Below are 27,067 nucleotides of genomic sequence, written 5' to 3'. Positions count from 1 at the left end.
TGCTTAGCGTGTACTCTATAATATATGCTCTTCAGTCCAGTTTTTATAAGCTCCACAACTAGATTCTCCTACTTCACTCTCAAGTTAACGAAAACTGAAGCTTAATATATTGATAGCCCCTTAAATTTGTGAGTAAATATTTATTAAGACACTTATATTATGGTATGTTTCAATTAATTAATATTCAAACACATGATAAAGTGTTTATATTAGATATTTTTAATAACTCATATTTTGGACGTGTCCATTATGTTGATAAGTTAATGACATAAAACTGCCTCATGGCAATTTATACACATCAGCATCATTTGGAACATGCATGAAGTTTTCCTCCTTATTGAGGTTAATGCATACAATTAAAGGAGACGACATATTTTAAATTGTTAGCTTATCTATGTAAAGAACGCTTGAGAACAAGCATAATGGTTTCCTAAAATAATAAGAGATTTTTATCATATTTAGATGTTCAATCAGGACATGCCATAATTCGAGTGTCTTGAGAGAAATTTAATGGCAAGTTTAAGAGGTTGTCGATGTATTCTGCCAAAATTAAAAGAATTTATAGTTGCTAACTTTCTCTTAGTGAAGTTACAAAATGGACCGTGGGAACTACCAATGTGGTGGCAGCGATAACACCGGCAGGGGTGAGCACCAGATAGGAGGTGGAATTCAGCAGCAGCAGGTTGTGGATGGTCCTCCTCAATCTTCTGGTATTAACTCATACCTTGCTTTCTTGTTATTATTATTATTATTATTATTTTGTTAGTATTATTATAATCTATTTTCTTTATATCTTACTAATTGTCTACTGCAAGTTAATATATATGTGGATAGTCATGCAAGCTTTAAACCGTGTTGTCTGCTTTAAGTATGCTTTTATTTGACATTGAACTGAATCAAGATATTGAAACAGAAATAGAAATTGTTTTATTTGCGTGTCTCAGGTAATTTTTTATAAATTCGTTAGAACAATAAAAATTCTATGGAAACATACCTGTAGTGAGTAATATAATGCAACAAATAAGTCTTTTAAAATGTGACAAGAAATACCAAATGAAATGTTTAGAATAATTCTTTTTAAGCAAGTTATTGTAAATTTAATGATTTAGTTGGTTGACTACTTGAACTTACATCTTGTTGGTGAGGAGGGCTTGATTTCTCACCCTTTAATTTGAATATAATAAATACAATGTCTTGAAAAATCTAATAGGAAAATAAATCAAATAAGTATAATTAATGATACAGATAAATTAGAAACTAAGTGTAAAATTATCCATTGATTTCATAAAGTGGACAAAGTATTGTTGGACATTCCAAAATAATATAGTGGACAACTATTGTTGAACGGTGAGAATAGTAAAACAAAGATATAAGTGCTTCACTATTTTAAATATAGCTAGAATGAATAGGACAACGTTCTGTAGGGCATTCATTCATCGAACTAAAAATATCAATTTATATGGATAAAGATGGAGTAATATCCAAAAATATCTTAAAGTTTTAAATTAAATAGTTAGAGATTATGAATTTGAAAAGCATGAGAGCTCTGAATGTTTAAGAACAATAATTTTGAATAGCTAATTAGATAGTATTAATTATGAGAGTAAATATTTGAAACAAACAAAGGAGAAAAATACTAGATAAATTCATTCTTTTAGAAGAATATTTTGTAAAGGAGAAAGTGAAAATGTAACATGTTCTATTTTCTATCTAATCGGTCACTGGCACAAATTAAGATGATCCCATATATAAGACTTAAAATGAAAAAAAAATAAAAAAATGATGATGGTAGAGATTCGTTCTTCTTCTTCTTCTTCCAAATCAAGGAATATTAAAGGTTGAAAAAATAATAATTGCTCTTAAAATTAATTAACGTTAAATTCAAAGACCTCAAGAATATATTAAATTTGTTACAAAAGATTATACAAATGCCAAAACAAAAACAACGTACAGGAAGATCACAATATTGATGTTATTTAACAAAATTCATAATTCAACTTGTGACTCGATACCTTCCCTCTTTTAGCCTTTAGTATATAGTACTATATAATTAAATTTAATAAGATATCATTACTATTTAATATTTAGTTAATTAGACATTTCATAATATTTTGATTTAGTATAGAGACAAAATGATAATCCAACTTTACACTTTGCAACTTCCCACTTTGTATATAATATGATTCATTCTTATATGGTATGTTCGTTCATTTTATGTCTGCATAAGTACACAACTGTTAAAATGCACTGTATTTCTGTGGGGCAGATGTTGATGTGGGGTCCCTGAAAATTACAGAACAGAGTTCATCATCCCTTCCAGAACGTGTACCTGATACTGGAAAAATTGCTGTCGAGTCAATTACGCTGCTTGCTAATCATTTTCCTGTTAGATTTAATCCCCAGTCTATCATTATGCATTATGATATGGATATTCAACATCAGCCGGTAACAGACAAGTCTGATCTCCGTCAGATAAGAGAAAAGTGGTTGACGGATAAGCCTGCTGAATTTCCCTGTGATAAAACTGGTAAGAAGAACATTTTCAGTGCTGTTCAACTTCCTACTGGCTGTTTCACTGTGAACGGGGGGGATGATGCTATGGAACGCTCTTATGACGTTATCATCAAGCCTGTTGCTGAATTACAACTTTCGAAGCTGAGTGAATATTTGAGTGGACATATTCCTCGTGATGTACAAGGGATGGCGTTGTCCTTAGATTACTCAGTCTTGGCACTCCCGGAACCAATGCTAGTGCTAGACTATCTGAAGGAATATCTTAAAGAACCTAACGAAGTTACTTTCAAGAACAACCGTCAAGCTGCACAGGTTGCATTAAAGGGTTTGAAAGTCGGAGTAATTCATCGTCATACCAACCAGAAGTTTATTATTAAGGAACTAACTGACCTCGACACTCATAAACTCACTTTTCCCCTTAGAGATCCAAAAGGCAAAGATTCCACAACCGAAGTTTTTCTTGTTGACTACTTCAGGGATAAATATCAGCGGGAGATTCAGTTCAGGGATTTTCCTTCATTAGTTATTGGAAAAGGTAATAAGATAAACTATGTCCCCATGGAATTATGTGTCTTGGTTGAGAAACGACGGTATCCTAAGGAGGATTTGCATAAGGATACAGCCTTGATTTTGAAGAATATATCACTAGCCCAACCCCAACAGGCAATATGTGAAATGGTACAGGCTAAAGATGGGCCGTGCGGGTATGTGAATTCCTTAAATATGTGTTATTCATCTGAGATTTTGTTGCTTCCTCTTGAATTTCTTCTTTCCCACTCCATGTGATCAAATATCATGGATTTAATTTCTCTGCCTTTTATGTGTGGTTTTCTTGGCTTGCATGTTTGTTGTGGCTTCATTTATGGAGTTTCCACTTTTTGTTGAAATAGTACTTGAGTAGTTTTTCTGATTTCTGTTGTATTTTTAAATGAAAACTTTATGGGGTTTTGAATGGTAATTCTTAGTAAGCTAGCTCATCCTATGGCTGTCTTGCTAGTTGAGTCTCTTCTAGATTTTAAGGGCTTGTTCTTCTTGATGTTTTCATTTGAGCAATGGTCTTTCGGAATAACCTCTCTATATATCTCCATTAATTAGTGGTAAGGTCTGCGTGCATTCTACCCTCCTTGTGGGATCTCACTTGGTATGTTGTTTGCATCATGAGTTTGTTGATGATATGCTGATATATGTTATTAGCATCTGTTGTTACAGAGTTTCTTTTTTCCTTCTAATTTTCAATTGATTATTGCAGGGCTATCACCGGTAATTTTGAGATTGGAGTTGATAGGAACATGACCTGTGTTCTCGGTCGTATTCTTCCTCCCCCTGATTTGAGGCTAGGCAGTCAAAGTCGACATCATGTGAATGATAAATGCCAGTCGAATCTTGTTGGGAAATCTGTGGTGGAAGGTAAGGAAATTCGACGATGGGCTTTGATAGATTTTAGCTCTAAGAATGACAGGGACTTGAAGCGACAAGTTGATGTATTTGTTGACAAATTGAAAGATCGGTACTTAAGGTTGGGTATTAATATGGAAGAACCTGCTGTAAAACATTTCACACACATGAATGAACTCTCTGCAGTTGGTAAGGTTGAAAAACTCCTCAATGATGTAGTTAATGAAGCTAGCCAGAAAAACAAGGGTAAACTTCAAATGATAGTTTGTGTTATGGCATCAAAGGATAATGGATACAAATATCTTAAATGGGTCTCTGAGACCAAAATTGGCATTGTAACCCAGTGTTGCTTGTCTTCTAATGCCTACAACAATGCAAAGGATCAATTTCTTGCAAACCTCTGTTTGAAGATTAACGCAAAACTTGGAGGCAGCAATATGGAACTTATGGAAAGACTCCCTAATTTCGGAAGTGAAGACAATGTCATGTTCATTGGAGCTGATGTTAATCATCCTACTGGCAAGGATAGTGACAAATGTCCATCCATAGCAGCTGTTGTTGCCACCGTCAACTGGCCAACTGCTAATAGATATGCCGCTAGAGTTCGTCCTCAGGAACACAGGACTGATAAGATTCTAGAGTTTGGAAAAATGTGTAAAGACCTAGTTGATACTTATGCGAAACTCAACTCGGTTAAACCAAACAAAATTGTTGTTTTCCGTGATGGTGTGAGTGAGAGTCAGTTTGATATGGTACTCAACGAAGAGTTGAAGGATTTGAAAGAAGCTATATACGAAAGTGATAAGTATCGACCATCAATCACTCTTGTTGTGGCTCAGAAGAGACACCATACGCGACTATTTCCTAAGGTGGGAAATGTGCCTCCGGGAACTGTTGTGGATACACAGATCGTTCATCCATCTGATTTTGACTTCTATCTTTGCAGCCACTTTGGACAGTTGGGTACTAGCAAGGCAACTTACTATCATGTTCTACATGATGATAATGGCTTCAGTTCTGACCGCTTACAAAAGCTTATATACAACATGTGCTTCACTTTTGCGCGGTGCACTAAACCTGTTTCACTTGTTCCACCAGTTTACTATGCAGACCTTGTTGCTTACAGGGGACGGATGTTCCAAGAGGTGCTTATGGAGATGAACGCTTCTAGCTCTACAACTTCATCTGTTTCATTTGAACAAAGTTTCTATAAATTGCACAATGATTTACAGAACATAATGTTTTTCGTCTGATGGCAGACCCGTCAACTTTTTGATCTCCTTCACCATTCCCACACTGGGGAGGAGATGATTGTCTACATTTTGGAGATGCCCATTTCCAAACGCATTTGAACCTCCTTTTCGTCGTCGACGTAGCAAAGGAGTTTGTGCGTGAATCTAATGGGATTTCATGCTTCTTTTATTCTTTATGGTGTGAGTTTATGCATTGATGTCTTAATGCTCTGACGTTTGATTATGTTTTATTTACTTTGAGATGTTTTGTGTTATGTATTCTAAGACAAGTTAAATTTCGTCTTAATAAATTTGTGTTTGAGTTATTTGATGTCTCTCTATTAGTTATTCAATGTGATAGCATTTTCTCACTTCGTGTTTTCCCATATGGAGCTAATGGGAAAATACACTTAATATAATATTATACCATCAATCTAACCGACCATTCAAGTTAGGATTGTAAAATGGCGGGTTGGGGATCACGACTCGTCTAATTTGACCTATTTAATTTCAATAATTTTAACATATTATTACTTGCCTTTTATAATTACAACTTGAATTTCAAAGAAAATAAAAAGTATAAGTTAGAAAACAGATAAATTCTAAATGATATAAAATAGAGTTGAATCATCCCTAGTTCAAGTGAAAAAATTAGAGAGACTCACTCCAACGAAAAAAAAAGAAAAAGTAATTCGAAATAGTATGAGGACAAGAGTTTGAACTTATATACGAACAAAGAGTTTTACACTATAACTCAGTAAAACTATCCACAAGCAACATCCAAAAAAAAAAACAAAGAGGTTTTATAATCTTATAAACAAGGTAAGGTAAGGTGCCTTGGAAGATTTGGCCAAATAAGATTTTACCGTTTCATTTTTGAGATAAGTGGGTTAAAACACACCTAAATTATACCTTTTTTTTTAGTTTCATACCCAAACTATTGAAAGTGTGAGAAACACACCTAAACTATTTCACTTTAGTTTGAAAAACACACCTCAAATGAAATATGATAGTGTGTATTACACTCTCTCAATTTTTTTTAAAATGCCACATAGATTGCCACATGGAAACAAATTCCACCATGTCAAAAGATTAAAGTTTAACCTTCAACGTGTAGAAGCATCTTTCTCTGTTTCTTAGCTGAGTCTCTTTGGTGTGTGAAAATTTTGAGTAAATTAGGGTTTTAACTATTAATTCACAAATTCATCATGGTTTGAAGGTTGGTTACTCATTTGTCAAAAAATGTTAGGGTTCTAATTTTTGTCTCAAAATATTAATGATTTTGTATAATATTTTAGGTTTTGATTCATACCATCTTAAAAGAGTTGAAAGGAGAAGAAATTGACTACATAAGGTACTCTTTCTTTACTCCTGAACTTAATTTTCGTACTGGTGGCGATTTTTAGCTACTGATTTCATGAACAATAGTTGGCTTATTAAACTTTGCATATTTCAATTTTTCTAAGGTAATGGGCACTAAGTACGTAAATTTGAGGTTTCACATCGGTGGTATACTTGTGAGTGAGGTAGGACCTGCTTATATTGGGGGGAAAAAGAATATGCCTTCAATGTTGATATAGACCATTTTTCTATTCTGGAAGTGAATGACTATTGCAGGGATTTTGGGTTACCATATAGAAAATATATATATTGGAGCTGCTCAAGTTGACAATTTGGTAGAATTGGTTAAAGATAGGGATTTGTTGGTCTTAGCCAATTTGTTGGTTGCTGGGGGTACTATGGACATTTATATCTGCCATAAAGGGGAAGTTTTTATCAAAACAGCACATGTGACCAATGAGTCTTTTGAGACCACATGCAATGAAGTTGATAGACCTAATAAATAATCTACCAACAAAGCTGGTGAAGGTCTCAATGCACCTTTAGGGAAAGAAATAACATTTATTGATGGTAGAGATCAAATTGTCGGGGTCCAACAATCAAATCTGATAGAAAATGGCAGCAGAAACACAAATGAAGTTGAAGATGAATATAAGTTTTCTAGTGAAGATGAAGATTCAGAGGAAGATTCCGTAGAAATTATTGTGCATAGTGATGCTGAAAGTGATGAGAATGTTGACTTTTCTAGTGACGAGGATGGTTATGGGAGTGATATTCATGAAGAGCTGAGCATAGTTAAGAAGGATTTGAAAGCATATTTTGAAGAAAAAAAAAGAGCCCAAGGAAAAAAAAAATTGCTGAGTGTTTTCTGGGAGAAGTTGGCATAGATCGTGGTTTTGAAGACATTGATAAATCCAAGAAAAATTTAACTGGTAAGCTAGTTGGTGATGAGCCTTTTTACGACAGTTCTGATGCCGATAGTTTTGAAAGTGAAAGTGAGGGGGAAATAGATGTTGAAAGATCTGATATTTTAAGGGCAAGAAAGAAAGACAAAAGGGTCTCATATGATCTAACAATGAAAAAATTTGTGTGGCAACTTAATATGGTATTTGAAAATGTGAAAAAATTCAGAGAAGGTTTGAGCAAGTATGCAAATTGAGAGAGGTTGTCAACTGGATAAGATCCACAATGATCAAAGAAGGGTCAGAGTAAAATGCAAAGCTAATGGCTATCCTTGGATACTTTATGCAAGCAAAGATTTCAAATCTTCTGATTTCATTATAAAAACCTACAATCCTAGACATAAGTGTTATAAGACCAATACCAACACAATGTGCTACTCTAAGTTTTTGGCTAAGTACTATAAAAGTAGAATTGTTTCTCAACCTTGCATAAAGGGATGTGAAATGCAAGATTTGGTCAGGATAGACATGGGATTGTATGTTGGTAAGTTCGTGTGTTTGAAGGCCAGAAAAATAGTGTTGAAAAAGATAATGGGTGATCATGTTGCCGAGTTTAGTAGAATCTATGACTACAGAGATATGCTTCTTGAATCAAATCCAGGAAGCACTTGTGTGGTGAAAGTGACAAATTGTGATGATGGAAAAAAATTCTTTCATTCCTTTTATATTTGTTTTTCAGTTTTGAAAAAAGGATTCATTGAGAGTTGTAGAAAGTGCATTGGGTTAGATAGTTGCTTTTTGAAGGGAATATCTAAAGGCCAGCTACTTGTTGCTATTGCAAAAGATGAGAATAATCAGATGTTCCCAATAGCATGGGCTGTTGTTGGAACTGAAAGTAGAGAAACTTGGACTTGATTTTTGAGAATCTTGAAATCTGATTTGGACATTAATGATGAAGGAGAAGGATTGACTATCATAAGTGATATGCAAAAGGTACGATTTTTAGCCTCTGATTTCAGCTATTTTAGCCAATATTAGCTGCTATTTTCAGCTTTTTTAGCTACTAATTTAAGCTCTTTTTTAATCTCTGTTTCATCTCTTATAATCCAATTTTAACTATTGATTTCATGATTTTTTAGCTGATGTGTTATAAGTAGTTTTTAACTATTGATTTCAGCATTTTGTAAAGACCTTTTGATAGTCCATAACAACATTCTATCTTGTCCATAAAATTAGAAACTCTAGCGGTACTTTGTTATTCAACTTGTTTAGCTACTGTTTTTTTTTTGCTACTATTTTCATCCCATTTAGCTTTAGTTGTTAAGTGATTTTAGTCTTAGTTGTGCATATTCTTCACTTTTGATGCCACACTTGTATTGGATTAACAAAAATACACTACTTTTGGCTAATTCAACATTCCCTCATTGACATTTTTGAAGAGTCCAAGCAACATATATTTTAGTTATTGTTTTGAGTGATTTTAACCACATAAGTTTTTCAAGGATTATATTTAGTTGCTCAGGAGTTGCTTCCAGAATGTGAACAAAGAATGTGTGCAAGACATATACTGCAAACTGGTCAAAAAACTGGAAAGGTGTTGAGGAAAGAAAGAGGTTTTGGGCTTGTGCTAGATCAACATTTGAAGATGAACTCAGGAAGAACTTGGATAAATTAGCACAATTAGGCAAAGATATTTCTAATGACTTGGCAAACTTCAATCCTAATAGATGGTCCAAAAGCACAGTTTAGGACATCCTCAAAATGTAGACAATGTGGATAACAATATGGTTGAAAGTTTTAATGCTTGGGTGTTGGGTGCTAGGCACAAGACTATCATCAATATGCTTGAAAAATAAGGAAAAAGGTACTGAATAGATTCACTAAAGTGATAACATTTGTAAATAGTTGGACTCATGACATATTTCCAATGGCAATGTTGGTGCTAAATACAAATGTGAAGAAGTCAATGAGGGTGGAAATTAGTTGGAATGGTGACATTGGGTATGAAGTGAAAGATAGTCCATATATACATGTGGTTAACCTAATTCAAGAAACTTGCACTTGTAGAAGTTGGGGATTGAAAGGGATTCCTTGTGCACATGCAATAGCAGCCATACATCACGATGAAGCTAATCTCCTTGACACGATTTGTAAGTGGTACAAAAAAGAAACCTACCTGAAAGCTTATAAACATTTTTTACAACCAGTAACAAACATAAAGATGTGGCCCGAGACATCGAATTCAAAAGTTGAGCCACCTCATGTTAGGAAAATGCCAGGAAGGCCTGGTAAAAAAGAAAGAAGGAACTTGGAGAGGTACCAAGTGCCGGAAAGCTTCCAAAGAGGGGGAAAATCGTGAGTTGCTCCGCTTGTAAGTCAAAAGGTCACAATATAAGAACATGTCCAAACAAACCTCCAGCCACTTCAGAGGTACATTTGATTTCTATTAATGTTTATTTATAGTGTATTAATACCGTTAACACTTTCAAAATTATTCTTTGCATAGGGTATTACTACATCACAAGCATCTGCCAGTAGTAAAAGAAGTGGCAAGCAAAAATCTCACCCCACTCAAGCAGTACAACAATCTCAATCTTCTGAACCATCTCAAGCAATAGTGCAAAGTGACAGTGGTAATAGAAAAGGTGCAAATAATGCATTTAAAAGGCCAAGAGTAGTGGGTCATGGAGTATTTGTGAGCAAAGATGATTTTATTTGTGCCGAGGTAAAAACGAGAGTTAATAATCTTATATTCTTAATTAAACTTCTTAAAAATAATTTAATGACTCTTTATTACTTTACAACAAGGAAGATCTATTAGTAGGGTAATCAAGAGTGGAGCACAAGAGAAACTGATAAGTTCAGCTATTGTCACCGGTGACCTTGGGTATGCACCAAGTAAAGGTCTTAAATGAAAGGGGAAAAGTGCTATCACAGGAAGACAACTTCAACATAAAAGTGCTTTGCTTAGACAGAAGAACATCAAGTCACAAACTTCATCACAAGGTGCAACAAGAACTGAAGGTGTTTAGGGATGATGTGGCTGATTTTCATGTGGCTCGAACTATTTTTAAGTCGCGTATTTTGGTTGTGAATAGGACGATATCGACTTTTAGTTGTGAACTTTGATGTTACTAAACACGGTGACTAATTTGCAGCCCAAGTAGTTATTGTAAGCTACTAAACATGGTGACTGATTTTTCATGTGGTTCGAACTGTTCTTAAGTCGTGTATTTTGGTTGTGAATAGGATGGTATCGAATTTTGGTTGTGAATAGGATAGTATACTGATTTGCAGCCCAAGTAATTTAATATCGTTGTAGGTTGCTTGGCAAATTGAAGCATTACTTGGTTTCAGTGTTTCTATACTATACAAACTAGAGCCGATCAATTTTTTACTTCGAGCTACTAAAAATGCTTTGGTGACTTCTGTCCTTAGGTGCTCATAGTTGTTTAAATAATCGTAATCAGAAAATTATTGATGAAGTAGTCTGTAAAAAGTGACAATTCAATAGAAAGAAACTATGCTCTATTTGGTGGCATAATGATACCACAAATATAGTCTAACTAGTTATTAAACAAACAAAAAAAATAGAATCTGATGTCATGGACAATTACTCACTCCTCAAATTATTAAAGCTACCAAAGGGCGTCGTGGATTCCTTGTATGGCATCATTGATATACAAATAGCAGTCCCTTTTGAGCGAGCTTAAGCAACTAGTGTAACATATAATTTAAGGTATGTTTCTCACTCTCCTAATAGTTTAGGTGGGAAAGTAGTCAAACAATTTTATAGTTTAGGTGTATTTTGATATTTTATTTTTTGAAAAAGAAGAAGCCATGCGGACGAAAATCAAGGCCACACGCGCGCAAAAGAGTGTGTACACACACATTTGGTCCAGTCAGCACAGAGGTGTGCTTTTCAAACTAAAGTGTAATAGTTTAGGTGTGTTTCTCACACTTTCAATAGTTTGGGTATGAAACTCAAAAAAATGGTATAGTTTAGGTGTGTTTTAATCACTTATCTCTTTCATTTTTTTGTGTTAATTATCTCAGGTACAATAGTACTTTATTAGTATTTTTATAATAATATGTATAATTCTAATAGATAAGAATGTCATATTTATTAAGGATCGTGATATATGGATAAGATATTCCCACTCTTATTTGAAGTTCTTGATATAAAAAAAAACTCATAAAGCAGATTCGAAAAATTAAAGCTTTGGTGAAAACATCACTCATTACATAAAAAATAAAAATAAAATATCAAATTTAATAAACCAAAACGGATAATATACCAACACTATCCTGAATTTGAAATAAAATTAATCTGGAAGAGAAGTGCACATATGCTATTAGGAATATGAATAAAATTCTGGCCTAAATTAACATGAAAAGACACTAGAAAACTTCCTATTCAGAATATGAACTCTTAGTATTTTGGAGAAATCTTTTATTTTAAGAATTATTTATTAGCGATGATGACAGATAATAAAAAATTTCGTTTCAAGTACTTAAAACTTTGGTTTTATATTTAGTCTAAAACTCTAAATACATTTAAGTGCAAGTAAATCATATTTGAGAGCTTTTATATCTTTCATTATACATGTTTTTGATATTTGTCTTTTTTACTTTATCATTTTTTCCCAAACATGTCATAAGAAATGCAAATTACAAAGTCAACAAATGAATAGATCAAGTACACATCAAATTAAGATGGGTATAATCTCCTTTAATACTAATTGTAATCATTTTTTAAGTTTTGACATTATATATAAAAGTAGTTATTTGAAATAGACTTTGAAGAGAAGTAATTAGAAAGAATTAGTACATCATAATTGAAGCAAAATTAAATTTGCTTAGAAAAAGAATTAAAAGGATTAAAATCTTAATTTAACAATAACTTATGATCCCAAGTTCAAGTATCCCTTTTAGGCTTCCTTATTCCATTTTATATTATACCATATTTGATTAAACACCAATTATCTGATACAATAAAATGATTTTAGTAAACTCTCTTATGTCACAATTTCATTATAAAACAAATTTCCCTCTAAGGTTGTAGTAATAATAATAATAAAAAAGTAGACATCAAATCAACTTCCAACATTTGATTAAAATAAAAAATATTTAAAATAGGTATAATTCAAATTTTACAATTAAGAAATAAACACAAAAAATTATCCGATGTATTCAAACAAAGTATTTAATTTATTTAATCTAATACTCTGTTTGAATGCTCGTTATATATTGTATTATATCATATTGTATCGTCTCAATAAATACAATATTTAAATAAGTCGTATCATTTTTTAAAATTATATAATGTCACACATGAATAATAAACTTACCCGAAAAAAGAAAAATACGAAGTAGAAGTATCATTAAAATTTAGAGTATATATGATAGAATTAGATAAATAAAAGTTAATAAGTAAAAGTAAAATCAGAAAAAAATATTCAAAGTGAGATTTTTTATAATTTAACAATGGAATGGGTAATTATATTTGCGTTGCAGCATTTAACAGTGTCACTGACAAGTCGAGTACGTAGTCGTTGTATTTCTTCACCAATAACCAGTTTTTCCTTGTCCACTACTTCATCCAATTGATTAAATACCAAAACTACCCTCAACCCCAAAAGATTGGAAGATAAGACACCGAATAATTTGTTCTACTATTTTGTCGTTTATTTAACAAACAAAACCTTATAGGGACTAAAAGGTCAATTGCATGCATGAATTTATCCACTCACTTTTCGTGGAATCGTCCTTTTTTCGTCATTTAGCGTCTACTCTATATACTCAGCCTTGAGTCGATTTATTTTAGCTCAACTTCATCATTCTCAACACAAAAACTTTAGAAGAATTTACAGTTGCTAGTTTTCTTTCTCTCTTAGCTAAAAATAATACTCAAGTTAGCAGCAAATGGACCGTGGAAGCTACAACGGACGTGGTGGAGGTAACCGTGGTCGTGATCGTGGTCGTGTTCGTGGTTACAACGAACCGAGACAAGGCCGTGCTCGTGGTTACAACGAACCGAGACAAGACCGTGCTCGTGCTTACTACGAACATGAACAAGTCCGTGCTCGTGGTCAGCACGAACAGGAACAAGGCCGTGGACGTAGTGGAAGGGATGGGTTTCAGATGAGTTCATCTTCATCTAACCAGCCGAGGCCATCGGGTCAGCATCAGTTTACTGAGACTGGGGCTCCGGAAAATCAGCCGGTTAGTCAGACTCCGGAAGCTACTGTTATTAGTTGGGCCGATAGACTCAGAAGAGGTGTTGGTACTGCTTCACCACGGCCACAACAGCAACAGGGTAGAGGCGTTACAAGCACTGTTTGGGCACGGCCACAACTGCAACAGGGAAGAGGCGGCGGCGTTGGGCAGCAACATGGTGGTGGAAACCAGCAGCAGGAAGGTGTGGATCGTCCTCCTCTTCGATCTTCTGGTATTAACTCATACCTTGTTATGATGTTTTTCTTAGTATAGTCTATTTTCTTTATATTGTTAAGTTAACAGCATCTTGCAACGTACTTGTTTATAACATGCAAAAACTAGGCAATTTTCTATGAGTTAGAAGTTTTGATATTCATGATAATTGATAGCTGTTATATCTATATCTGAAGCTGTAAAGTATTGTTTTATTTAGCGTTGAACTGGAATTTAAATTCATAGGTTTCTGTATATTATGATCTATATTTGTTTTGTTTTTGGTTTAAAATAAATGAGTAATTTTCATCTGCAAGTTCTTCTTATGAAGCAGACCTGTATTTTCTTTTTTTTTTATTAGCTCACTAGTTTTATGCATGTCAACATTCTTAAAATGCACTGTACTATTTTTGTGGGCAGATGCTTCAGTTCTTCTGGGGAAAATCAATCTGAAGGATTCAAAAAAACGTGAACCTATGGGACGACCTGATGGTGGAAACAATTCTTACAAGTCGATTAGCCTGCATGCTAATCACTTTCCTGTTAAATTTAAAGACGGGACTATCATTTTGCATTATGATGTGGATGTTCAACAGGTTGATGAGAATCAGCCTGGGAAGCCGGTAACAGAAAAGTTTGATCTCCGTAAGATAAGAGAAAAGTGGTTGATGGATAAGCCTGCTGAATTTCCCTGTGATAAAACTGCATATGACGGTAATAAGAACATTTTCAGTGCTGTTGATCTTCCTGCTAAGCCTTTAACTGTGAACTGCTCTGTTGGGGATGATGCTAAGGAATGCAAGTACACGCTTACCTTCAAGCTTGTTGCTCAATTACAACTTGACAACGTGACCGGATATATGAAACGAAACCTCCAGAATATTCCTCGTGATGTACTACAAGGAATGGATTTGGTTATGAAAGAAAATCCTAGAAGGTGCAGGATTTCTGTAGGTCGTTGTTTCTACTCTAACAATGCTTACAAAATTTTTAATCGCGGGGTTGCTGCACGTAAAGGTTTTCAGCAGAGCCTAAAGCTAACATCTGAAGGTCTTGCGTTGTGCTTAGATTACTCAGAACTCTTGGTAATCCCGGAACAAATTTCAGTGATAGGCTTTTTGAAGGAATATTATGGAGGAATTATTGAAGACATTTTCAAGTATAGAAGAGCAGCTGCAAGTGATTTATTGGCTGGTTTGAAAGTCAAAGTAACTCATCGTCCTAACAAGCAGAAGTTTGTTATTAAGAAGCTAGTTCCAGGAGAAACTCGTGCTCTTACATTTCGCCTTCAAGATACCGAAGAGGAGGTTTACCTTGTAGACTACTTCAATGATAAATATACCTGTGAAATTCTGTACAAGCATTTACCTTCACTAGATATTGGAAAAGGTGAGAAGAAAAACTATGTCCCGGTGGAATTCTGTGAATTGGTTGCGGGACAACGATTTCCTAAGGATCGTTTGAAAACAGCCTCGCCTAAACCCGAAGAGAGAAGGGGGTTAATATGTGAGACGGTACTGGCTACAGATGGGCCGCGCACGTATGTGAATTCCTTAAATTTCTTTTGTGTTTTCTTCTGAGATTTTGATGCTTCCTCTTGAATTTCTTCTTTCTGACAATAAATAAATGTGGTTGAACTTTTTTGATCTTCTATGGGTTGGTTTTCTTTTCTTTCATTATAGAGTAAGTATATACATTTCATAAAGTATAGGTGGATATTGATTGATACAGTACTTATGTTGCAAACTATACTCTGATTATCTATGTATTTCATTTCTAATCTTCTTTTTGGGTTTCTTTCCTTGCTTAGACATTTCATAAATTACTGAGTTTAGATCGTCAATTTATTCACTGTCATCATGAACTTATTGATGATATATTTTTCACTTGATTATTGCAGGACTATTCCCGGTAATTTTAAGATTCGTGTTGATGACCACATGACCCGTATTTCGGGTCGTATTCTTCCTGTCCCTGTTTTGAAGCTAGGCGGTCAAATTCCACCTTATTTGAATGATAAGACATGCCAGTGGAACCTTGTTGGGAAATCTGTGGTGGAAGGCAAGGCGCTTCAACGATGGGCTTTGATAGATTTTAGCTCTAAGGAAAACAGGGACTTGTTGAAGCTACAAGTTGATAAATTTGTCTTGAACTTGAGAGATCGGTGCAGAGAATTGAGTATTAATATGGAAGAACCTGCTGTAGTACATTCTACTGACATGAAGGAGCTCTCTGCAGTTAGCAAGGTTGAAAATCTCCTCAAAGTTGTGGTTGATGCAGCTGACCAAAAAATAAAGGGTAAACTTCAAATGATAGTTTGTGTTATGACATCAAAGCATAATGGGTACAAGTATCTTAAATGGGTATCTGAGACCAAAATTGGAATTGTAACCCAGTGTTGCTTGTCTTCTAATGCCAACAAGCTACATAATCAATATCTTGCCAACCTCTGTATGAAGATTAATGCAAAACTTGGGGGCAGCAATATGGAACTTATGGAAAGACTCCCTAATTTCGGAAGTGATGACAATGTCATGTTCATCGGAGCTGATGTTAATCATCCTGCTGCAGGAAATGTGAAATGTCCATCCATAGCAGCTGTTGTTGCCACCATCAACTGGCCAGCTGCTAATAAATATGCCGCTAGAGTTTCTCCACAGGAACACAGGACTGAAAAGATTCTAGAGTTCGGGAAAATGTGTAAAGACCTAGTTCGTACTTATGCGGAACTCAATTCGGTTAAACCAAACAAAATTGTTGTTTTCCGTGATGGTGTGAGTGAGAGTCAGTTTGATATGGTACTCAACGAAGAGTTGAATGATTTGGTAGAAGCTATATACGAAAGTAATAAGTATCAACCAGCAATCACTCTTGTTGTGGCTCAGAAGAGACACCATACACGACTATTTCCTATGGATGGAAATGTGTCTCCGGGTACTGTTGTGGATACACAAATTGTTCATCCATCTGGTTTTGACTTCTATCTTTGCAGCCACTATGGACAGTTGGGTACTAGTAAGGCAACTCACTATCATGTTCTATATGATGAGAATGGCTTCAAATCTGTTGATTTACAACGTCTTATATACATGCTTCACTTTTGCACGGTGCACTAAACCTGTTTCACTTGTTCCACCAGTTTACTATGCAGACCTTGTTGCTTACAGGGGACGGATGTTCCAAGAGGTGCTTAAGGAGATGAACTCTTCTAGGTCTACAACTTCATCCTCTGAAGCTTCGTCGTCATCATCTTCTCCAATTGACTCATTTGCACAAGAATTTTATGATTTGCACCGTGATTTGCAGAACATAATGTTTTTCGTTTGATGACAGACCGGTTAGCTCTTTGATCTCCTTCACCATTCCCACACTGGGGAGGAGATGGTTGTCTATATGTTGGAGATGCCCATTTCCGAATGCATTTTAGCCTCCTTTCTATCGGACGTAGCAAAGGAGTTTGTGCGTGAATCTAATGGGATTTCATGCTTCTTTTATTGCTACCCGTCTTTTATTTTCTCTGTCATAATGGTTTGACGTTTGATCATGTTTTATTTACTGCCCAGTATGTCTACTTAAATTGTGTGATGCTTTCTAATATGTATTGTCAGACAAAAAGTTGAATTTCGTTTAATGTACTTGTGTTTGAGCTACTTGTTGTCTCTAGCTATATTCAATGTGGTTTGCATTCTGTTTCTGCATGTTTTTTTCCTTTTGGGAACCTTTTACAGTAGTATCTTCAAATTCTAAAATGGAGATTACAAAGGCTATACACGCAAGAGGACTCTTTGGTTCTTATGGTACTCATGCGTATTTAACTATTAAATGAGATTTCTAACAATTTGGAACATAATTCAAAGGATACATAAGTATTATGCAGAAAATTTACAGCATAGTAGCAGCTCATCCCACTTTTGCCAAAATAGAAGGATATTTCTCTGTAAGGATGTTAAGTAGATCAAACTGATATTTGATTGACTGAGCCTTCAATCATACGTTTTGTATCGGAATTCAGTTCAATATAAGTAATACTTTTAGTTTCATGGATTCGATTCTTACTGATCTATGCTTTTTATTAAAATTTTGAACAAGAAAAACAAACTGAACTGTGCTAAATACTCTCAAGGAACAGAGTTCAATGTTTCTCCCCATATAATCTTGAAAACCTCACTTTACAATGTTGTTTTCAGTTTTGCATCAAGTGTTATAGAGACATGGTAATTGCTGCTTTTGTATATTGAAGAATTAGAGGCATTATCTATGTCCATAGTCTTTGGCAATACTCGCTTTGAAATCTACTGAAGTTATTTATGAATTACTCAAGAATGAATAAGAAGAAGATGTATCGCGGTTGAGAAATAGCCTCACTTATAACTAAATTTATCTCCAAGAAGGGCTAATATATAGACATCCTGTGCCTTCATGGACATGTACAAGGTAGAATGACTAAAGGTACTAAACAAAAAAAAACAAATTGTTAAGGTACATTAAGCTGCTGATGATGTCTTGAGCTGCTTGAAATAATTGAAACAAGCTCCTTTGCTGTCCATGTTACTTCTGAGAGTTTATGCAAATCATTTATGAGCTCTTTATCCAATGGAGACAATTTTGCCAAATAATCTGAAAAAAAATAATAGACCAAAACTCTGTGAAGAAAGTTCAAAATGTGCTATTTTTTTGTGATGAAGTTTAATTAGGTATTATGGAAGTAACAAGGTAACTTTTCTCTAATGGTAGAGCATACAATTTTATCAAGGCTAAGCTAAAGTATAGCTTGCAAAATCCCATACCTGAATTGTTTGCCAGTTTGAGTAATGAAAGTGAAGCAAGAACTCTTTCCTCTATAGCATTATTGTACTTCAATAACTTTATCAGTTCGGGGATCAGCTCCGAATATACTAAAGACTGAACTCCTTTGTCCTCAATGAAACAGAAAAAATTGCTCATCCAGGTGACAGTAACTAGGCTTGCTCTTCCTAAACATGGAATTCCATTGGCTATTGAATCTACAAGACCAGATAACAGCCTCTTGTTTCCACTGTTAAGCAACACTATTGCTGTTTTCCTTTGCCAATTTCTTGTTGCCTCCTCCTCTTCATTCTGAAACTTAGTTGAAGGACTAAGTGAATTCGAGTTTTGGTTAAAGTTCAACATGAAAAAAAGGTCATGAGAAGGGGAATTTACCAGGTTTGTAGAACTGTTAAGGATGAAGTTTTTGCCAAGATATGAATCCCCAGCATTTTCGTCATAGCCTGCTTCTTTTAACAGACATTGCTCCACTACTGGCTCTCCAGCATAGGAAAAACAGCTCCCTAGTATAAGTAGAGCTCTGGCTGATTGTACTTGGACTTTTTCATTGAATACTTGACAGTCCAGGACTTTTATTATTTCTTCTATTACTTCTTCTCTATACACACTGCACTCGTTCGGATCTCCCTGCAGCATGACTGCAGCTAAATGAGGATTTCTTCCGAATTATTCTTTGAACCGGAGAAGACTATAATGGAAACAGACTTACCAAAAGATCAAGCTGTAACAATATGGCAGAGATAATGGGGCGTTCTTCTTGTTGAGCTCTTTGGAGATAGAGTAGCAAAATGTGCAAGGTGTTCACCATTCCCCATCCACTTAGTAGTCCGCGTAAGAATTCTATTCTTTGAATTTGCCTGTAACATCATGCAAAATTACTTGTTCATTTAGATGCAAGAAAAAGAAGAAGATTGCATAAGAGAGCTTAACAAGAATATCTTACTTATCGATGCAGAGAAGCTCGGTGAGAAATGCAAAAACATGTCCTCGAGTGTTGTGCTGGTTCTGAAGCAATAGAAGGGGAAGAAGACAATCTTTATTCAAGTTCTTGGCCAGGTAATGCCTGCAGCTTCCATCAGATTGAACACAATAGTACATAACAGAAGCCACTTTACTCTTTTCTGAGACATTTCCTGTTTCAACTCGTCTGAGCAACAAGCTCAATCCCCCTAGTGAAATGACTTGCCTACAATTTTCAAAATTCTTGTCTTCATCAAAACCAGTAAGAAGTTGATCAAGCAAGTAATATGCTGCCTCTTGAGGACTACGTTGAACCGTGAATAACGTCTGCAACTGATCTGCAAATTCCAAAACTCGAAGTACTAATGGAATCCACTCAATTGATAGCATCTGTTTCGCCTTTGGCTGCACTAGGTAAAGCAGAATTGCAGCCTTGAGAAACAGGCTGCTACTTCTCAATAGTTTCAAGAAAATATCAAGCTGTGAATCTGAGTTCAGAATGATTTGTCCATTCGTCTCTTTCCTAGTCACTAGTTCTGCTAAGATTGAGATGGCTAGTTCCAAGATCTCATCATCTTCGGATGCAAACAAAACGTTCATTATTCCTTCGATCACTGGTGCTGTGGACAATCTCTTTACAGTCTCAGGATCTCCATGAGAATCAAGCCAAGATTTTGCCACCAAACGGATGGCCAGTTCACACTCACTTAAGCTATCTGAGGAGCAAATCGCGAAGATAGCTCTACTTAGATCATTTGAAACAGAAGGAATGATTTCTTCTTCCTTTCTGATGGAAACACTGCCAATCTTACTGTTTCCTTCTCTCAAGCACTCCACAGGCTCACTTTGACAACTGAAATACGGGAAGCGGTCTGATTTTTTATGAGTATGATCCCATTGATCATGTTTTGGAGTTCTATTACTTTGACTCGATGATCTTCGATGAACCACTGTTTTTTTCTGTCAAAGTCAAGAATATAATTAGAATTCTCATCATACCCTATCAAGAATCAACAAAAGGTAATCTGTAAAGGTCACTCACTGGACTGTAATTGCCTTGCTTTAAGTCATCTCCAATGGATGAAATCTTCTCCTTTTCTTCCTCCTCATAGTCCCAAATTCCATTTCTTGCAGCATCCATGGATTTCCTCTCCGTAATTGGGCCAAAAACAGCATGATATCTTCAGGATAACGAAAAAAACTTTTAAGCTCAAAACTATCCTAGGAAGCATAGTACATAAAAAAAAAAAACAGTTCAACCATGAGTTGTATGCAAACTTACAATGAGTTGTTCTTGACGGAGGAATTGGAAGTGACAGAATCCATAGAGCGTCTTCTTGAAGTCGAATATCCCACTTTAGAAGGCAAAGGCACAGAAGGAACAGCAGGGGCTTGGGCACCAACCTTGAGCCATTGTTTATAGTAAAGAGCAAACTTTGTTGTACCAATATCAACATGGTCATTATAGAGCTTGTTTAAGGCCTTCATGTGCTTCTCCTTTTCAGCATATTCCAAACTCGATAGAACTTCCAATTCTTGTGTATGCCAAATCTTGAGATGAAGAAGGTGAGGAAGAAACAAATGCTCCCAAAGCTCAGGAAGCAAGTGTGTCCGAGCAAGATATGGCGAATCAACAAACACCTGAAGGAGATGCCTAGCTGCAATTCTATCATTTTTTTCGAGCTTGTAGACGATAGATAAGTAGAGCTGTGCACAAGCAGAGAGATTAGAATTGGGAATTCCACAAGTTGAGGCATTTCCAGAGTTATTGGAATTCAAAGATGCCACAATTGTCAATAGCCTAATAGAGTATTGCAATGACTTAACTTTAACTTCCCTTTTAGTATCATCAATACTATCAACTAATCTCTCTATACTCTCAATAGCCAATTCTATATCAGCAAAAATCCCATCATCCGAATAATTCTTCTTTCTCACAAAACAAGCATAACATTTCTCCTTAATAGCTTCGCGAAAATCTTTATCCCTCGAATATTGTCCTACAAAGCCACTAAGTATAGAAATCACTGCTCTTATAGCAATTTCATCAATAGCAGGCTCATCTCTTCTTGGAATATTTCCTTCAACATGAGTATGAGTGGACTTAACATTCGATTTTTGTGACGAATGAACAGAAGAAGTAGTACTCGAAAAGGGTCTTCGGGATTTAGTCTTGGAGAAATCCAAGGATGATCTTCTGTCATGGCAAATGTAAATAGGCAGAGCAATATTGTTCGAGTCTTCTCTGTCTTTGAACTTAACTTTTCTATGAGTTCTTGCAGGTGTTTTTTTAGTACTTTCAAAACCTTCATCAGCTAGTAATTCTTGAAGAGAAGCCATTGGAATAAAAAAGATAATTGAATTGTGAACAAAAGGTGCAGTGACATTCTTTCTTGACTTTACAAGATAAACAGAGAGAGGGAGAGAGAAAAAGAAGATTAGGAGTGGTTGATAAAAGCCACAGAAATGAAGACAAGAACCAATGGGCTGGTTTTCCAATAACTTTGTTAACTTCTACTGGGCACTAACAGTTACATGCTTCATTAGAATGAAGAAAAGATTAGCCCCCCCTTCAAATTAGTTACTCCTTTCGTTTCGATTTGTTCGTCATACTTTTCCTTTTTAGAACTCTTTAACTCTAATTTTCTACTTGACATGTTAATTTAACACCGCAAAATTAAATGTTATTTTGGCATATGTGATATATCTTTAATTTAAGACTACAAGATTCAAAAGTCTCTTATACCTTCTTAAATTTTGTATTAAATCAAAATACGACAAATAAATTAGAAGGTTAGAAGTAATATTTAGTTGATACATAAGTTTAAAAAACATTTTAAGTGATAAAACTAATTTTTATAAATAAACAGTTGCCTATTTGGATAGATTTTTTATTTATTTATAAAAGTGTTAAAACTGATAGTAATATGTTATTTAAGTATATATTTGGTAAAAGGTGTTGATAAACACTTTTTATATTAAAAAATGACTTAAATATCTTTAAAATAATTGAAGAAAATATAGATTTTTAAGTATTTACACATAAAACTAATAAATGAAGGAAATAGAAAAGAGAGATTATTAAAAGTTAGGTGTTTAATTTGAATAGTATAAAAGAAATAATTAGTAAAATATTTAATTGAACTAAAACTGTTTATAAACCGAAAAAAAATCATAAGATTCTTATGAATGTGATCAACTTTTGATTTCTTTGCTGATTTTAGCTTATAAACATTTTAAGCGTCTATCAAATGTATAAATAAATTTTAAAAAATAATACACTTTTAAATTATTTTAATCAGCTTATAAGCTTAGCTAAACATCCTCGTCGTGTTGAGCCTCAATCACTCATAATGATATCAAACCAAATAGGGGTGGCAATCGGGCGGGGAGGATACGGGGTGAGGCGGATTTAAGGCTATGTGAGGCGGGGCGGGTTGAAGTGGATTTTTGTAAAACTAATGTGGGGCAGGGCGGGTTGCGGGTATATGTGATTTTATATGGGTTTAAGTTTGATTTTAATATTTTACATGTTATAAGAATGATATAACATTATTTATTAAGATGATTTCGTTAAAGCTACTAAAATATTCAAGATAGTAAATCAAAATGGTTCAATAAAAAATAGGGAAAAGGGTCTGAAAAATACTTCAACTTTGGCCGAAATTGTTGTTACGATACCAAACTTTGAAAATGACATTTTACCCCCTGGACTATTTAATAGTACCTTTTACCCCCATGTCCTATTTTAATAGTGTATTTTAAAGGTATATATGTGTCTACGTGGACATCATCAATATTGCATCATTTTAAATAGTAATGTGTCCACATGGGCACATATATACCTTTAAAATACACTATTAAATAGTGCAGGGGGTAAAAGGTCCTCCATAAAGTTTGATATCGTAACAACAATTTCGGCCAAAGTTGGAGTATTTTCCAAACCCTTTTCCCTAAAAAATAATTCAACTTCCATGTTTCCTAATTGACCTCTAAAAAAATAATTTTTTAAGTTACTATCCTATTAAATTAGTACAACTTATGAAAACATTAATTTATTTTTATGAATTTTATTTTTAGTATCTAACTTAATTAACTAGAAAAAAAAATATTAAAAAAATTATGTGGGACGGATTCATGCGGAGCGGGTCTATATATGCTGGGCGGGATGAGAAAGGTTGAAAATGAAAAAAAGGGTTATGCGAAGCGGGGCGGATTGAAAATTTTGCGGGTTAAGCTCAACCCGCCCCACCCTGGACCGCCCCATTGTCATCCCTAGAACCAAATGTGGAATCAAACTTCTTTTCTACCTTAAATGTCCAGTTGTGAAGAACTATTAGTATGATACATCAATTCACCAAATATGTATTTTTTGTTCAGAAGGAGAGATAATAATAATAACCTTTATGATAAGCTACTTCTTTAGTGTAATAAAATTTCCTTTCCATGGAAAGAATGAACACCCTTGATCTGAAAAAAGGTAAACAAGGGAGGTACAAGTTAAAAATGTGAAAGCTATGGACAAAAAACTATATATTAAGTTCATTAAATATTAAAAGCATAGATATGGTTTCTCAAAGTATGAGACAAAAAAAACAGCTTGTTTTGAAGCTGAGAGAGCACATGATCAACTGCATTGTTCCATGGGGTCCTTTTCTAAGTTCAAATATATATATCAACTAGTCTTTCTTTTTATAATATTGCAAAAATAATATAAAGGGTAAAACTAAGAGAAGAAAAAAAATACTCACATCATCATGAAATTATTAGTTTTAAAAGGGTAAACTTTGGGACCAGGGTAGAGAGAATGTCTGCCTGTAAATGCTGACTGCTTTAATAAATCCCTTACCTCATTCCGAGTCGAAGTCAAAAATTTTAATTTATGAATTTTGAATTACAATTCATTTACGTAGTTATTAGAATCAAAAAGTTATTAAGTTTTATTAAATTCATAATTACAATTATATATAGTGATCCGCTCCTAAAGTTCGGTTGAACCCGTAATCACAACTATTTATGATTTTTTATTTTAGAAAGACTAAAATTTTTGGGTCTGTTTTTGTCCAGTAATTGCCACAATTCATTATTTCCCTTTTTGGAACTTGGGTGGGGGCTATTGCAGTTGAATGATTGATAACTTTTTGAGTTGCAGAACGTTGAAATTTAGATACAATTATTGAAAAATTCAGCAAAATGTTCACTATATACTTCTCTGTCCCTAATTACTTGTCCACTTTTTCTTTTTAGTTGTCCCTAATTACTTGTTTATTTTGACAAATCAAGAAAGGAGAAATTTGTTTTATCCATTATACCCTCAATTAATTACTTTGAAAAAGACGGAACTTCTTGAAAATCTTAAGTTTCTAATTCATCCACTTCATAATTAATAAGGGTAAAATAGTAAATTCACTATGTCAATAATTGTTTTCTTATCTTAATAGGTATGTCAGTTCAAAAGTAGACAAATAATTAAGGACAGATGGAGTAATAACTTTTTCATGGTGAAAGGGGGAATGGGAAGAAAAAAGAATAGTAAGAATCAAATTCATACTTTTTGTGTAAAAATAATACTTACTCCCTTCGGCCCAAAATAAATATTATTTTAGCAAAACAAAAACTTATCTCATAATAAGTATTACGTTAGAAATTGAAGGGAAAAATTAGTAGAGTAGATTTTTCAACTATATCATTTGTATTTCATCTTTTTAGTAGTGTTCAAATTTGAAGAGATATTTATTAAATAGAGTTAGTTTAATGAACCACACATTGTATTTATTGATATTTTTTTCAATGAACGTAATATTTGTTAAAATGACACTTATTTTGAGATAAAGAATATCAGTATCATTAAATTGTAAGCTTGGGTGGCACAGTATGTTTGGGTAGGTGGATGAGAGGATGGAAATATTTATTCATGAAATTAAAAGGAAAAGATAATAAACCAAATAAAAAATGATAAGTACTAGGAGATAGAAGAAACATAGTCTATGTAATGTAAACGTTTTACCTATCGATGGAACAATTAACCTAATCTCGAAGCCTTTAATTATTTTAAGATTAAGATAATATATACTAGGAGTATTATTTGAAGATATTTTACTAACAAGATCAATTATGATGAAAATGACTCCTTTGGGTATGTTTAGTTGAGTGAGTATTAATGTATTATATATCTGAAAAGTCCAAGATGTCATTTTAATTAGATTATACGGAAAATAACTTGTCATGAAACAGACTTATCAAGCTAGGAAATAACCTAGGCTTAGTTTTTGTGACAAGAGTAGACTTTATTTTATCAATTCGACAATTGTTCTAACGATTAATGCTATGGCATATATGTTTTTTTTTAGAAAGGTATATATGCAAGAATCTTACGATAAAATTAAGGAAAAACTACCTAATTATACAAACGTTCTTATTATATTTATTAATTTTCTCTATGTTATTTCATTATTCAATAATTTCATACCAGTATTCAAGTCAGATGCACCTAGATACATGTTTTTCGCTATCAGATTCATTAAAATGGGGAGGGAGATGAGCGAGAATAGGAGGGAAGTGAGCGAGATTTGTCTATGTATCTCATATACATGCAAATCACATTAAGTATCATATACATGTATATGGTGTGATTCGTATGTATATGAGATACCAGAAACGCGAGCGAGATATGAAAGTGGCGAGCAAAATAGGAGGGAGGCGGGCGAGATTTCTCTATGTATCTCATATACATGCGAACTTGGATACAGTGTATCTAGAATAAATTGCACCTAATTTTGACTCATGTATTCTGAGATACATGTATTTGAACATATCTGATCTGGATGTATCTAGACGCACCAAAATCTGGTAAGATACGTAATAATATAAACTATCGTGTATCTAAATAATTAGCTCCTAATCTAGTAAAATTTATGTAAGTTACCCAATTAATATGAACCAAAAGGAGTTCGAAACCAAAATGGATACTTTTTGAACACTCTATATAAAAACGAAGCCTATCTAAAAGCATGCACCAAAACATACACTTGGCTAAAAAATGGGTGAACTGTCTCTTACATCGTTAACGACTCATGTCTTCTCTAAGGGTGTGTTTGGTATGAAGGAAAATGTTTTTCAATTTTCTCATGTTTGGTTGGGTTAAATGTTTTGGAAAATGTTTTCCAAATCAACTCATTTTCTTCAAAATTTAAGGAAAATGACTTCCCTTCAAAACTTAAGGAAAACATTTTCCAAAACTCTCTTTCAACTTCAAATTACAATTACTTTTTTGTTGAAAAAATCAATTTATTTTGTCCCTACCCTCAAACCAGCCCCCAAACCACCCCTCCCCCCCAAAAAATAAAATAAAATTTTAAAGCTTGTTTTTAAATTCAATTTTTTTACCCTACCCCCACGCCCTCCCTACCCCCACCCCCTCCCAAAGAAATATTAAAAATTATTTTTAAAAGATATTTCTAATTTCAATTTTTAAATTTTTTACCA

The 27,067-nt window shown here is 34.1% G+C and overlaps 2 protein-coding genes and 1 pseudogene across 2 annotated transcripts; 2 read left to right on the top strand and 1 right to left on the bottom strand.

The window, feature by feature from the left end:
• Positions 1–595: 595 nt before the first annotated feature.
• Positions 596–5,458, top strand: LOC102599504 (protein argonaute 2-like). Its single transcript, XM_006353029.2, has 3 exons — positions 596–710; positions 2,267–3,218; positions 3,764–5,458. The coding sequence occupies exons 1-3, from the start codon at positions 596–598 to the stop codon at positions 5,160–5,162; spliced, it is 2,466 nt and encodes an 821-aa protein (XP_006353091.1). The 3' UTR covers positions 5,163–5,458.
• A 7,795-nt stretch (positions 5,459–13,253) lies between these two features.
• On the top strand, positions 13,254–17,466 carry LOC102590896 (protein argonaute 2-like; annotated as a pseudogene).
• A 641-nt stretch (positions 17,467–18,107) lies between these two features.
• On the bottom strand, positions 18,108–22,092 carry LOC102590538 (putative E3 ubiquitin-protein ligase LIN). The gene is made up of 7 exons (XM_006353008.2): positions 20,865–22,092; positions 20,625–20,763; positions 19,566–20,542; positions 19,332–19,479; positions 18,998–19,249; positions 18,604–18,913; positions 18,108–18,433 (listed from the first exon to the last, which is right to left on the bottom strand). The coding sequence occupies exons 1-7, from the start codon at positions 21,920–21,922 to the stop codon at positions 18,291–18,293; spliced, it is 3,027 nt and encodes a 1,008-aa protein (XP_006353070.1). The 5' UTR covers positions 21,923–22,092; the 3' UTR covers positions 18,108–18,290.
• Between the last annotated feature and the right edge of the window lie 4,975 nt (positions 22,093–27,067).

The sequence above is a fragment of the Solanum tuberosum genome, unplaced genomic scaffold (genome assembly GCF_000226075.1).
Source record: "Solanum tuberosum cultivar DM 1-3 516 R44 unplaced genomic scaffold, SolTub_3.0 scf00141, whole genome shotgun sequence".
Classification (NCBI taxonomy): Eukaryota; Viridiplantae; Streptophyta; class Magnoliopsida; order Solanales; family Solanaceae; genus Solanum; species Solanum tuberosum.
The sequence above is the reverse complement of the archived record's forward strand: the minus strand, read 5'-3'. Positions and strand labels throughout refer to the sequence as shown.

Coding starts and splice junctions, on each gene's coding strand:
- LOC102590538 (XM_006353008.2), bottom strand. CDS start 21,922: ATGGCTTCTCTTCAAGAATTACTAGCTGATGAAGGTTTTGAAAGTACT. Junction 19,480..19,565: donor GAGCTTCTCTGCATCGATAA/GTAAGATATTCT, acceptor ATGATGTTACAG/GCAAATTCAAAGAATAGAAT. Junction 18,914..18,997: donor TTAACAGTTCTACAAACCTG/GTAAATTCCCCT, acceptor ACTAAGTTTCAG/AATGAAGAGGAGGAGGCAAC.
- LOC102599504 (XM_006353029.2), top strand. CDS start 596: ATGGACCGTGGGAACTACCAATGTGGTGGCAGCGATAACACCGGCAGG. Junction 711..2,266: donor TGGTCCTCCTCAATCTTCTG/GTATTAACTCAT, acceptor TCTGTGGGGCAG/ATGTTGATGTGGGGTCCCTG. Junction 3,219..3,763: donor GCTAAAGATGGGCCGTGCGG/GTATGTGAATTC, acceptor TGATTATTGCAG/GGCTATCACCGGTAATTTTG.